Source organism: Delphinus delphis, chromosome 1 (assembly GCF_949987515.2).
Source record: "Delphinus delphis chromosome 1, mDelDel1.2, whole genome shotgun sequence".
In the NCBI taxonomy this organism is placed as follows: domain Eukaryota; kingdom Metazoa; phylum Chordata; class Mammalia; order Artiodactyla; family Delphinidae; genus Delphinus; species Delphinus delphis.
In genome coordinates this window covers 88,585,074-88,600,103 of record NC_082683.1, presented here as the reverse complement: position 1 = coordinate 88,600,103, position 15,030 = coordinate 88,585,074, and the positions used below count along the sequence as shown (strand labels likewise).

At 39.0% G+C, this 15,030-nt stretch overlaps 1 protein-coding gene and 1 long non-coding RNA gene across 5 annotated transcripts in view; one reads left to right on the top strand and one right to left on the bottom strand.

The window, feature by feature from the left end:
• Positions 1-11,763, bottom strand: part of LOC132434765 (uncharacterized) — a 79,473-nt gene extending 67,710 nt beyond the window's left edge. Inside the window, exon 1 of the long non-coding RNA XR_009521417.1 lies at positions 11,642-11,763. This is a non-coding gene — a long non-coding RNA (uncharacterized lncRNA). The remainder of the gene's footprint in view (positions 1-11,641) is intronic.
• Positions 11,764-12,063: 300 nt separating this feature from the next.
• DPH5 (diphthamide biosynthesis 5) overlaps positions 12,064-15,030 on the top strand; it is a 37,650-nt gene continuing 34,683 nt past the window's right edge. For 3 of the 4 annotated variants that reach the window (XM_069541238.1, XM_060026333.1, XM_069541236.1), the window contains exons 1-2: positions 12,110-12,246; positions 12,472-12,629. In XM_069541238.1, the coding sequence (XP_069397339.1) occupies positions 12,495-12,629 (135 nt within the window). In that variant the 5' untranslated portion in view covers positions 12,110-12,246; positions 12,472-12,494. Of the gene's footprint in view, positions 12,247-12,471; positions 12,630-15,030 lie in introns of all 4 variants that reach the window. The other variant, XM_060026326.1, reaches the window with a different exon arrangement.

The window sequence follows — 15,030 nt, the reverse complement described above, 5'->3', positions numbered from 1 at the left end:
CAACAGATTTTAATCAATCCCTGTCCTCCCCTCCCCCATTTAATTATGTTCATGGTCATCCACATTGATTTATATAATCAGTGCATCTCAACTTATTTTGCCATTGAGTAGACTCAAGATTGATTATCACCTCACATACAAATCACTACAAGAGTTTACCAAATCACTTCCCTGCTTCTAGCCTCTCCCCTCTCAGTTCCATTAAGCATATCTACTTGATGGCTCTTGTTAAGTGGCAGTCTCACCAAGACACTCTACAAATATTCATTGAGCACCTGTTATGAGCAAAGCACTGATATAGGTGTTATAGAGCAGATAAAGACCAGTAAAACACTGTGCTTGCCCTTCAAATCTACAGTCTAACTAGAGAAGTAACATGCAATCGTAATAAAACATTAAAGGAAATCAGAAGAGGAAGAAAGGAAAAATTGCAGCTCAGTTGAGATACTATAGATGAGCAGCTTCTAAACTACAATTTAAAGGATGAGATTCCTATGGGATAAAGGAGAGGAGTGTTCCAGGTGGATGCAACAGCACTGAGCAATGAGTGGCTGTGAAAGTTGAGGCAAGTTAACCAGAAGCAATATACAAAGCAGATGAGATCAAATAATTAAAGACTACAAACACTGGGCAGGAAAATCAGCACATGCTATCTAATGAAGACCACTCTTTAAAAGTGCTATTCTATCTAGTACATAATGATATGGCATATAATATTACTTTAAAACAAAAACAAACAAAGAAATCACATAATGCAAGATTCAGGGTACCTACCCAGGCAGGGGCATAGCAGGTGAACAATAGTTTAAGAAATAGAAAACTGGTCACTGGGCCACCATGTGCAGTTGTACAGTTGTATGTAGTCTATGTGAATGGCACTTTCTAAAGTTGTTCAGTGCACGACCTGTTCAAAAGTACTCAGTAACCCTGATGGTTTCAGACAGGTGAGTAATTAACTTTGCCGGAGTCTAGCTTTGCAAAAGGGAACTCATTAATGTAGAGATGGGTCAGAGGGCAAGAAATCAAGTCTCTCAGAAGACTGAAATCAGTTGTACGGTTCAAAGTCTTGAAACAACAAGATAGAGATGCAGGTCCTTATACCTTAGGAACAAGATATAAGCAATGTATCAAGACAGTATGACTCTGAGTGTAATTTCTATGTAAGAATTCTTATAGCTTCTTTAAGAAAAGGATTGGCTCCAGAGTCTCGCACCACAATACCCCCAAACACCCCCAACTTACTGATGGAGTTTAATTGGCCATAGAACAAAGTTATTAGGAAGGAAAATATGTCATCACATCATTACTTAAGAAAAAAATGTTTAAGCCTTTATTTATTTTTATGGTTATTAATACCATGTTTGCTTCCTTTCATTACAAATCATAGTTCAGCTATGTTATAATTTTTAAAAACTTTGAGCTTTAGCCTAGAAATCTGTATGTTTTCAGAGTACAAATATATTAATGGCACATTCACTTTTTGGGTGGGGGGAGGGGAGAGAACGGTCCTAAAGTGCAGTTTTACTTGGACACATAGAAACTGTGTAAAATCGGGCTTCCCTGGTGGCACAGTGGTTAAGAATCTGCCCGCCAGTGCAGAGGACACGGGTTCGAGCCCTGGTCCACGAAGATCCCACATGTCACGGAGCAACTAAACCCGTGCACCACAACTACTGAGCCTACACTCTAGGGTTTGCAAGCCACAACTACTGGGCCTGCGTTCCACAACTACTGAAGCCCACGTGCCTAGAGCCTGTGCTCCCCAACAAGAGAAGCCACCACAATGAGAAGCCCGTGCACCGCAACGAAGAGTAGCCCCCACTCTAGTAGTCTAGTAGTCTAGTAGTCTCACTTCAAAGCCCAAGCTCTTTCTTACTCACAGCTTTCTACTGCTTCTACAACTGGTATTCAAGGAGTAAATAATATCTTTGATACTACTGTTAGAATTTCATCAAGTGCATATTATTTAATGAATGTCCAAAGAGGAGCAACAACCAGAAGCAAAGATAAGATTAAAATAGATCTTACTTGAGTCTGGATCCCAATAAGCAAATTATTTTCAGAAAATTTAATGGGCTTTGATAGTGAGGTGATGAAATTGCTGAAAAGAAACAATGATACTCAGCTACAGCAGAAAACTACTGTAAAACAAGCAAAAAAACAAATAAAATAAAGTAAAATGCAAGGAAATAAGGTTAGGGTGAATCATATCCCATGCCTGCCTAGGATCTAGAAAATGCAAACCAAATCTATTCCAAGAAAATTAATTTTGTGGAAATTCTGCAACTTGATATAGACAGGGGTTTAATTTTGTTTTTTTTTCTTTTTGTTTATTTTGCGGTACGCGGGCCTCTCACTGCCGTGGCCTCTCCCGTTGCGGAGCACAGGGTCAGGACGCACAGGCTCAGCGGCCATGGCTCACGGGCCCAGCCGCTCCGTGGCATGTGGGATCTTCCCAGACCGGCACACGAACCCGTGTCCCCTGCATCGGCAGGCAGACTCCCAACCACTGCGCCACCAGGGAAGCCCAGGGGTTTAATTTTGGTTTAAAAAGTTTCTAGATTTATCATAGGAAAAAAAAACACTCTAAGTATCATAAGTGACCGTATTACTAAATCTGAATAACTCAATGTCTACACAGTTTATTAGTGTACACATTTAATAACAACTTATACGGTTTTTAAAAAATTTATATTCTGGTTATGCTAATTTCCAGGCTTAAGGAATTACTGCATTGCTCACTGTTTTATATCAGAATCTGTTAAAGGAGGGAAGGTAGGAAAAGAGTACGATGACAAAGAAACTTACTGGGGTTTAGAACCATGAAATGAAGCAAAGGCCCACAGGTGCAGAGCCCAGGTTGATTCCTGGTCTAGTATTCTTTCCATTCTAACCTGCTTATTCTACAGAACGAAGTTTCTGAATCCTGGAGTGTGTCTTAGAAATCATCTAGCTAAAAACATCAATTTCACTGAGAGCAAAACCAGTCCAGGGCTTCCCTGGTGGCGCAGTGGTTGAGAGTCCACCTGCCGATGCAGGGGACACGGGTTCGTGCCCCGGTCCGGGAGGATCCCACATGCCGCGGAGTGGCTGGGCCTGTGGGCCATGGCCGCTGAGTCTGTGCGTCCGGAGCCTGTGCTCCACAACGGGAGAGGCCACAACAGTGAGAGGCCCACGTACCGCAAAAAAAAAAAAAAAAACAGTCCAAACTCACATAGTGACTGGCAACAGAGCCAGAGTGAATGGGCATCCTGACCACAGGTATTCTCTCTGGGAATAATTATATTTAGGCACGCACAGTCATTGGTGCACACATATTCCCACTGAAAAAAAGTATCTTAGTTTATAATTGGCTTACTTACTTACAAGTACAGATTCACCACTTAAATAACATTGTGATGGGGGAAATAAATACTTATGCTTTAAAACAACAAGTAAATTTATTGTACACAAATTTACACAATGTTATATCTCAACTATACCTCAATGAGCTAGAAAAAATATTGCTTGTTTAAGTATAGCAAGGAGATTAAAAAAATGACAGTGTTTATCTTTAAAAATAAATAAACTTGCTTAGAAATGTTTTCAATTAATACTGTCTTTAAAAATACTTTCATCCAAGGTGAATTCCACACTGAGTCTTCAAGGGTAGGTAGGAGTTAGCCAGGTGAGGGAGAGAGGAAGTGGGAGTCTCAGGGGAGGACAAGAGAGGAAGCTGTTCCAGGCAAGTGTTCAGTATAAGCCAATGACAGCAAAGAAAGAAACAATATAGTGTGCATGGAGGACTTCTTACCAAGTTTGGTATCACTAGAGACTAATGTTCAGCACAAGAGATGAGGCTGGAAAATTGACTATTTAAAAGCTGAAGGTGAAATATATAAACTATAAAGGGGATCTATTTTGATTTGTAATACAATGTTCCTCCTTTCTCTTTCAAGATCACATTTTCTATTTTTTCATGAGCAAACTATATTTACCTACTTCAGTTTTTAAATCAGCTTTTTACTGAAGTATAATTTACATACAATAAAACTGATCAATTTTCAGTATACAATTCAATGAGTTTTGACAAATATACAACCACCACCACAATCAAGATATAGAGTATTTTCATCACTTCAAAAAGTTCCCTCATGCCTCTTGCAGTCAATCCTTTCTCCCATCTTTGGCCCACTGATCTATCTGCCACTAACCTTTTACCTCTTATAGAATTTTATATAAATGGAATCATATAGTAAACAAACAAAAAACCACTTTCATCCAATACAAAAATTGATATTGTTTTAATATTAAAGAATAAACAGGGAAACAGGGACTTGCCTGGTGGTACACCTGCCAATGCAGGGGACACAGGTTTGATCCCTGGTCTGGGAAGATCCCACATGCCATGGAGCAACTAAGCCCGTGTGCCACAACTACTGAGCCTGCACTCTAGAGCCCACAAGCCACAACTACTGAGCCCATGTGCCACATCTACTGAAGCCTGCACACCTAGAGTCCATGCTCCATGACGAGAAGCCACTGCAATGAGAAGCCCGCGCACCACAACGAAGAGTAGCCCCTGCTCACTGCAACTAGAGAAAGCCTGTGCTCAGCAACGAAGACCCAATGCAGCCAAAAATAAATAAATAAATACATTTATTTAAAACTATTAAAGAATAAAGAAATTAAAGAATGACTCAAGAAAAAAATTACATATGAGGTGATAAACATCTTAATTATCAAGGAACTGCACACTAAAACCACAATGAGATAACAATACACACTCACCAAAATTCGAAGGACTCACCATACCAAGTATTGGCAAGGAAATGGGGGAACAGGAACTCTCATCTCTTGCTGGTGAGAATGTAAATTGTACAAACACTTTGGAAAACTGTTTGGCACCATCTACTGAAGTAAAAACACATGCATCCTATAACCTAGCAATTCCAATTCCTGGGTATATACCAAGAGAAATGAGTGCTTATGTCCAACAGAAGTCAGATACAATGATCAGAGCAGACTTATCAAACAGTACACTTAAGATTTTGTGGACTTTGCTGTATGTAAGCTATATCCCATTTCCAAGGTACTCTTTTACTTATCCATGTTGAGATCCTGAGATTCATCCATGTTGTTTTATGTAACAGTAGTTCATTTTTTTCATTGCTGTATAGTATTGTATTGTATGAATGTACCACAATTACTTTTTTAATTGTTGTTGAGTATCTAAAATTTTTAAAAATTGTTTCAAACCCAAGTGAACATCTTCTCTGCTCACCAGTAGATTTTGTTTACTATAATACTAAGAAACAAAGTCCATCTGCATGCTAGCCATCTTCTATTTTAAGTATTAACATATTGCCAAGCAACATTTATTTGGTGCCAATCAAGTTTACAGTGCTAAACTCAATTAAATGATAGAAACAAAGTTTTTCTCAGAAAGCACCTCAGAGTATAATAATAATGTTTGCTTAAGATGACCCTTTGTGAATCAATAAAATAGTCCATCTAGAGGACTGGTCTATAATGAACTATGTAATGATTTCAGAGAACTATTGTGAATGAGGAAAAGAATGAGAACCAATCTAGGTGGGAGATAAGGGCTGATTCTCATAATCTGATGGACACTGTAGATTACTATAAAATTAATTTCAAACTCCATATCTGCCAGTGTTGATTGAATCTTTACTAATTGCCTGACACTATGCTAAGTCCTTAATATGTATTCTTTCATTTATCTTCACAATAATCCTATGAGGGATGGTATTATTATCACTATTTCCACAGATGAGAAAACTGAGGTTTAGAAAGGGAATGAACTACTGAAACCACATACAAGCCCCTGTGTCCCTGTCCTTTGAAGTAAAAGGCTTTTGCTTTAGTTTCCCAGGCCTCCCTTGAGTCTCAAAAGGCTGACTCAAGAGTTAATGATTAGGAAATGTGAAGATGTGGAGACAAATAGCCATTGGGCTGGGAAACTGGTAACAGTTTAGACTATAAATCTGCCACATGGCAGAATCACCGAACTCCAAGTTCCCTAAAATATATAAAGGCCTGACACACATTCCTAAGTTGTTTTTAGAGGAAGCAGACCCCCATCAGATGTAAAAACACTGACCACACGCACATAGACCCTAGACCCATTGAAACCCAAAGGTTGATGATGCTTGAAACTTTACCTTGATGCCAACAAATCTGAGAACTATGCATGAGCTGATCATGTACCCTGCAGTCCCCTCCCTCACAGTGCCTTTAAACCCCTTCCTTGAAAGCCATTGGGGAGTTTGGGTCTTTTGAGCATGAGCTGCCTGTTCTCCTTGCTTGGCACCCTGCAATAAATGCTGCACTTCCCATCACCACAATTCATTGTCAGTAGATTGTCTTTATCGTGCGCGGGTAAGCAGACCCAAGTTTGGTTCAGTAACACTACTGAACAGAAAACACCTAAACTTAAACCAAGGTCTGAGTGACACGAAAACCTGAATTCTTAATAATTATGCAAACTTCTCTCTGCACAGTTCTTCCCTTATGAATAAAAAATGTATTTATAATATATTACCATATGTAGATATGCACTCATTCATTCTACATACATCTATTGAGCATATGTGCCAAACACTGTTCTAGGTATTTCCTTCACATTAGTAAATCAAATGGAACAACAAATCCCTGCCCTTGTGGTGCTTATATTCTAGGACAACATGGACAATAAACGTAATAAGTAAGTAAATTATACAGTTATGTTAGAAGATGAACATGTGCTCTGGGGGAAAAGAGCAGATGAAGTGATTGGAAGTATCAGTTTTATACAGATTAGGCCTCACTGAGGAGGTAAATTTGGGGCAAAGACTCCAAGGAAGTGGAGCCAGAGCCACACAGATATCTGTGGAGGGGATGGTGGTGGTGGTAGGGAGAATAGCAGGAAGTGAGGTCAGAGAAATACAAGAGTAGTAGAGTGAGGGTGTGTGGGGGGGTTGATAGACTACTTTTAAGAACTTTGGCTTTTGAGTGAAGGGGAAACCACCCTCCTTCTCCCACCAAATCTTGGCTAATTGAGATATGTTTCCCTAAATAAATCTTAAAAGGGCAGGATGTAGTTTTTTAAGCGTAGAAAGAGTGAAACTATGTATCCCTGATTCTACCTTTTTAGCAATTTTCTTTGGAGGAAGGAATTGCCAAGTATAAAAATGGGTTAGAAACGAAGAAAAAAAGTTTACACACACAAGGAAACATCTTGGGGAGTTACTTTACACAAAAATATAGGGTTGTAAGTGATTTTCTTACAATCAGTCCACATGGTTACTCTTTCAATCTATTAAGTTAGGGTTAAAAATAACAGTAAAAATTCCATATTTTTCACAGAAAATCACTATGGATATGGAGGTTTTTTTAAAAAAATATTATTGTGCCTTTTACATGATCACATCATGTAAAATGTGTAGATGAGCAAGATCACTGAATAAACAATTACCTTTTTTCCCCCTGAGTAAGCAAATGCACAATAATGTAACTTCAGAACTTTTCTTGATCTTAGTAAATATAACTCTGTCTTCTGAAGCAATGCTATCTTTAATTATAACTTATTTGTGAATTGTTAGAAAATAATGACAATCAATTCAGGGTTTCTAAGCTCTACGAATATTAATCAAAATTTCCTCTAACAAAGAGGCAATCTCTGGGAACAGCTTCAGAGTAAAATAATACTCTCTATTCACAATAAGGTCAGATGGAGTTTACTCAGTAGCCCTGATATCTTCTTTTCAAAAGACACACAATGAACTCAAATAGGAAAATTGATGGATGAGTCCTTTCAGATGTAAGGTAATTACAATTTGTTCATAATGTAATGCAGTGTCTCAACTATGTGTTATCACTTTAATATAAAACTACTATATGATGTGTTTATGACAATGGAATGGAAAACCCATCAGTATTAACTTCTTATGACTATCTGCATCTCTTTTTCACATTTTATGACTACTGCTTGAAGGTCCTAGATTAGCTATAAGAAGAATTTCTGACAGTGAAGGTACTAAAAATGAGTTACTAACAAAGGTTACGAAAGCATCTTAAAGACCTTTCAGGAAAGACCTGAATGTTTACCCTCAGGGATGATTTGCTATTGTCCTACATGAAAGCAGAAATAGAAAGCAGAAAACTCTTCAGGCCCCCCATGATCCTTGTTATTCTTTACACTAAAAAGGCTTTTATCCCCCCCTTTTTTCCCCTAGAATAATGGTTCTCTATAACCATGCCCCTGTCTTCTGCTACGTATGAAATTTCATATTTGCTATGACGTTAGAAATAAATATTCTATTTGCTTTCATTATCATCAAAATAATGTTACAGTGTTGATTAAAAACTAAACTGTTTTAAAGCAAAATTCTCAAGGCCCTGCTGAAATTAGATGAAGAAATGGTATCATTTAATCAGCTATATGCTTAGATATGTATGTTTTGTTAATCTGTTACCTAGATGAGGGGTTTATCTTTCACGCAAAATGCAATCATATGCGTGCTTATGTCTGTAACTCCCTTGGAAATGCAACAAAATAATAACATGGGCTGATGGCTGAGTGGGTGGATAAATGTATGATTGAAAAAATACAGCAAAATGTTAAAACTGTAGAACCTAGGAGGTCACTGTATGGACACTTACTGTAAAATTGTGTTAACTTTTCTATATATTTGAAATTTTTAACGATAAATTGTTGGGGAAAATGCAATCATACTTGAAACCTGTTTTACGTGGCAAGGGAGAAACCAAATCACACAGAATAATTCTGCAAAAAAAGATGAGACCAGTTTTTGCCGCTTATATTGAGTTGAGGAGGAAAATGACTGCCATAACACCTTCATCAATCTACCTCCAGAAAAGTCATCCAAATTCACACTGCTATTGAGAAATGAAGGCAGGCAGAAAGCCTGGTTTGTTCAAGAATTCTATAGTGAAAGTAAGTTCCTTTAACTGAATTTTGAAAAGTAAGACTTGAAATTATTTGTGTATCTAAAAATACAATATTTCTTTACCTACTCAGAATAACTTCATTTTCAATGAAACTTCATTTCATTTCAAATATAGATTTCCTGAAAGGAGGTAAAGTATACCTTCCTTTGGATTACTAATTATTCTTTTTGTCAATGCCCTTTCCCTATGAAGCTGTTTGAAATCACTCAAAGAAAATAAAAACAAAAACATGTTAAAAAATGACCAGTACATTGGAAAATTTACATACTAAATATGATATCATTTAATCAGCTATATGCTTAGGTATGTATGTTTTGTGCATATAAAGTATATATGATATGTGTCATAAGCCTTTCAACATAAATGACTTTCTAAAGTGTCATAAGCAAGGCATCTTTATGTTTGATAATTCTATCAATGATTTTTTGGTAGTCATCAAAAGCATATCACTCCCTGCATTTCGTAAAGACAGAAAAAGACATCATCTCAAAGAAATTGCTCAGCTAGTAGTGGATAATGACCTATTTAATAAAGATTTATTGAATACCTACCATGTGCCAGACACTGGGCTAAGGCTTAGGGATGAGAATATAAATAAAATACAGTCCCTGACTTCATGAAATTTACGGTTTGGTAAAGAAGATACACAATTACAAACACTTAAATTGACCAATAAGTATATGTGTGGAGTGTTACTGTAAGAAAAACGAGATACCTAACCTAGCTGGGGGATCTCTGGGACTGCTTGCCGAGTTTAGTCTTAAAGAATGGGTAGCAGTGATTTAGGCAGGAGAAAATGGGAGAGGGTATTCTATGCTGAGGTGGCCGCCTGACTAAAGGCACAGAGCAGCATGTTGTGGGCACAGAACTGTACTGCTAGAGAAAAAGCTCATGGTATGTAATGGAGACAGATGAAGCTATGGAGGTAGGCAGTTGTCATATCATGGATGATCTTGTGGGATATATAAAGGAGCCTGGACTTTCTCTTGGCCTGATAAGGATTTAGAAGTGGAGTGACATTTTCAGATTGTATCTTAGCTAGATCTCCCTGGCTCCTGAGAGAAGGATGAATGTGAGGGAGACATGGTGACCAGCTGCAGGAGGGACATAATGAGGACCTGAATCAAGATTGTGATGGTAGGGCTTCCCTGGTGGCACAGTGGTTGAGAGTCCGCCTGCCGATGCAGGGGACACGGGTTCGTGCCCCGGTCCGGGAAGATCCCACATGCCGCGGAGCGGCTGGGCCCGTGAGCCATGGCCGCTGAACCTGCACGTCCGGAGCCTGTGCTCCGCAACGGGAGAGGCCACAGCAGTGAGAGGCCCGCGTACTGCAAAAAAAAAAAAAAAAAAAAAAAAAAGATTGTGATGGTAGGTATGGTTTCTACTGAGAAAGACCAGCAGATTGTCAGATTAAAATGTGAGGTGATTTCCAGGTGTCTGGATTGGATAAGAGTCAACAGATAACAAAGTCTTCCCATCAAAGTAGATAACACAGAAGGAAAAGCCAAGTTGAAAGCTGATGGATTCAGCTTTGGATGTGTTGGATTTGACATGCCTCTGGGTTATCTAGGTGATTTCCAGAAGGAAGTTAAATACAGGATGCTGAGGAGGAGGTCTGAATGGGAGGTTGAAATTTGAGTCAGCAAAACATAGAGATATTTGAAATCGTGAGACTGAATATTCAGGATTTTGTTTTTGTTTTTGATTTTAGCCATTCTAATAGGTGTGTAGTAGTAGCTCATGGTGGTTTTATTTTTTATTTCCCTAATGATGTTTTGCATCTTTTCAAATGTTTATTTGCTATTCATATAACTTCTCTGGGGATGTGTCTGCTCATAATATTTCCCCATTTAAAAAATTAATTTGTTTTCTTATTATTGTGTTTTGAGAGTTCTTTGTATGTTCTCAATATAAGTCTTCTACCAGATATATGCTTTGCAAATATTTTCTCCCTGTGTGTGGTTTCAGTGTTTTCTGAAGACCATAGTTATTATTTTGTTTACGTATAATTTTTTCATTTTATCTTCTCTGCATCATGCTTTTGGTGTTGCACCTAAGAAATCTTTGCCTAAGTAAGGTCACAAATATTTTCTCCTGTTTTCCTTTGGAAGTTTCAAGTTTTTCACTTACATCTATGAGACATTTTGAGTTTATTTTTGTTTATTGAGGAATGGATTGATATAATGTGAGTGGATAGAACCAACCACTAAGAGTGTACACAATAAGAAGGCCAAAAGGTGGATGAAATTCGGGGAGAAAAGATAAGCCTAGGCTAAAGGAAGTAGAGTTGAGCAAAAAAGACACAAGGCATTGTCAGAGAAGCACAAGGAAAACTGAATAATCAACACTGTCTACTAAGATAAGCAATGGAACTTGTCTTCTGAACTTGGATGAGGTCATTAGTGACCTTAGGAAGAGCATATTCAGTCAAAACAAATCATTTCGACATTGGAACTTCATTTAACCAACCACTTTAAGAATTCCCCCTGTGGAAGCATTGGGACGAGGTCTGAAATGCCTGAGCATTCTTAAAGGTCACTTCTCGGGGCACAGGAGGGTTCTGGCCTTCCCGACACTGACGATGACTGAGACAGATTCCCGTCATGCCCCTTGGGGCACTCCAGAATGAGGTCTTGGGGACAAGCCCAAGGAATCACCGCCCCGCTGGGAAATCTGAACTAACACTCACCAACGGGTTCGCCAAGCTGGCAGCTCACGAGGAAGGCAGCTGGTGAAACTACGGCCGAATGAAAAGGCGAGAATAGGAACGTGCGCACTTGGGCAATCCCAGGGCAGACTGGGGAAACCCCTTCCACCCGCCACCCCCAAGCGCGTCTGGAGGAGGAGAGGGGGAGGACGCGGGGCTCCTCGGGCCAACTTCGCCGCCGGCTCTCCTCGCGGGCGAAGAGCTCAGGCACTTAGCCGGTCCCAGGCTGGGGGCTTAAACATAGGGGGTCGCGGGCAGGCCTCGTCCGTTCCCAAAGATCATGCTGTGCGCACTGGTCAGACTCCCTCCGACTTGCTGACCTTTCACCTCTCCGCCCCAGCAGCCTGGGTATCATTCTTAGTCGCGGTGGGACAAGGGCGCCCAGCCAGCTGCCGGACCGAGCCATCACTTCCAGCTAGTCGTAAAGTGCCGCAAAGCGCAGCGCCGGCGCTTTACGGCACCGTAGGTGAGGCTGCAGCGTGGATCCTCGCTCCGCGCAAATCCTCCGGGTGGGCAGCTTCTTCTGGGAAACCGCGGCAGATAGGAGTTTGGGGAGGACGGTGATCCAGCTACGATTCTCTCAAAGGGTAATTGATCCTAGGTTTGTGTAACAAGAGAGAAAGTGGGTAGGGTTGTTTATAAACAGTACAGTCCTTATTTAAAAGCCTTGAAGTAAGGTTCTTAAACCTCCCTCCTTGTGACATGCCGTCCCTCCTCGTGCTATTTTGGTTTTCGTCTAAGTGTTCATCACTAGATTTTAGGCATCCTCCATGTAGCTGACACTTGATTTTCTTATTCATTTCGTCCTGCAGTCGCCCTCCCCCTGGACTTTGAAATGCTTTATATGATCGGTTTGGGCCTGGGAGATGCCAAGGACATCACAGTCAAGGGGCTGGAAGTTCTAAGACGCTGCAGTCGAGTGTATCTGGAAGCCTATACCTCAGTCCTGACTGTAGGGAAGGAAGTTCTGGTAGGTGCTTATGGCTTTCCAGCCTCCTGGGAAGAACGATATTTAACAGCTGATTTTTATTACACCAAGCTGAGCCGAATTTTTCAGGTCTGTTGGTTCAAATCCTTTAAAACACATGCCCTGCTTATTATTAAGAATCTGAGGAGTACAAGAATGGAAATAACACACTAACCAAGTGACTTGGAAAATGAAAGGGTGCTTTTTCTTACTTTACAAGTCTAATTGTGTAGCTTTCTCCATTAAATAGGAAAGTTATTTTACACTCCTGGGGATAATTATCAGAATCCCGTATTTCATGAGATAGACAAGAAATCCTTTCTGACACAGCCTTAATGAGTTGGTAATGTATTCAGGAACCAAGCTGAAAACCTCCCCCCTTTGAAGTATTTCCATAGGGAATGGTAATCGCCTTTCTGTCTGTATCATACACAGAGAGATCTAACCTTTGAATAGACATCTCCCAGTAAGGCTTATACCTATACACTTGGATGTGTTGAGTGAGCCTGGAACTTAGTAACCGTAGAATTTGCTAGTATATCATACATTTACCTGGCTTTGGTTAAGGGCTCAGTAAATTTTGGAGGACGGGTCAAATTCAGGTTCATTGTCAAATTTCAAATACAATGTAAAGTAAGATGATAAGATTGATGGACATGTTATAGGAGGAGGGAGAACATTTTAGGATTGTCTGGTCTATCAAGTCTTCCAGAGAAAAAGGTGACCTAGAGAATTTCAGGTCTTCTGGCCTCTCAGATTCACAGCCCAGAGAATTCTGAAGGTCTCAGAGTTTCTTTAAAATCTTAAAGAAGGGCTGCTACTTGATTGGCCATGTGTTGAAATAAAAGTTGTGTCTAATGAACAGCTTTGATTTGTTGGCTCCAGTTTATTAAGATGGAGCCAGAATATCCAAGCTCAAGATGATAGAAATGTTCCTCTGTAATTAGTGATAAAGGGCAATTAGAATGAACTTAAAATCTTTTTAGAGAATATAGACAAATCAGTAGTTTTATAGAATTGGACGTGGTTTTATGTCTTTGCTCTGTCACATGTTAACATGTGACCTTGGACAAGCCCTTTAACTGTAGTTTCTTACTTTGTAAAAAGAGGACAGAAATGCCTACCTTATAGGATTTTAGCATAGCGTCTGGCACAAAAGCGTTCAGAAAACATGAGTTGTTAACAGATACATTTCCAAACGTCTCTAAACCTCAATTTCTTCATTTGTCAAATGGAGATAATAATCAGTTGGAAGGCTATTAAGATTATATCATTTATTAAGATGATGTATTTGAAAGTGCTTTGCAAATTTAAGTGCTAGCTAAATGTTAATTTTGGCTGCTATGTTTTTTTTAGGTATTATTTTTTTTTTCAAAAAACATATTTGTAGAGTTACTACGTACAGGGTCAAGATCTGGGGCTGAGCTCAACCTCACAGGTAAATTATATGTACTTTGTTAAGGTACTAGAATTCTATTCCTCAACAATAAAAAGTGCTAATATTTTTAGAACACTTATTATGCACTGTTTTAAACACTTTACATGTAGAACAGGATTATTACTCTTTAATTACTGTTCGCAGTTTTAGAGGCACAGAGAAACTTGTCCAGGGTCATACAGATAGTGAATGATAGAGCCAGAATATGGGCCAAAGCAGTCCTCAGTTGAGATCCACCACTTTTGACCATACTGTGTCTCTGTACTCTTAGGGATAGATAATAGCTTCACAAAATATAACGTCACAGAACACATACAGAGAAGTTAGAATTCAAGTAAAGTGGTCAATCCTGGATCCCACCCGTCACAAAATTCTACTGATCTGCTCTCTGTGAGCCCCTCTGGGTCCTCAATTCATGTTCTTCCCTGAACAACTTTCCATACATCAGCCACCTTAAATGAATCCTTTCTGGAATAAAGTAAGGTATGAATAAATACAATCATGCCTTATATTGCCCAGTAAAATTTTAGAACCACTTTATCTTCAGCCGCTTTCTTCCTTTAATTTCTACCTTTTCTTTCTTTTTTAAACAAATTACTTGAAAAGTTGTTAAGATGTGATCGTACAATCTGGTCTCAATAACTGTAGATAGTTATTATACAGTGAAAAAAAGATGGGAAAATTCTGTTTTCTGCAATGAATATATGCTTCCTTTTATCACTAATTACACAAAATAATTTTTTTTTAAAAAGGGCCACATGGATGTTGCTAAAGAAATCTAGAATTTATCTGTTCTTACATTGAAAGCTATTATTTTCAAATTGCCAGATGGGTAGTATCGTTTATATATTCCCTATTATTCAGAAGTTAATTAAACTAGAGACAGTGAATCCAGGAAAGACTTTTAGTTTTGGTATATACAGTTTGGATTTCTTTAGGCACTTTCTGTGGCTAAATTATTATCTT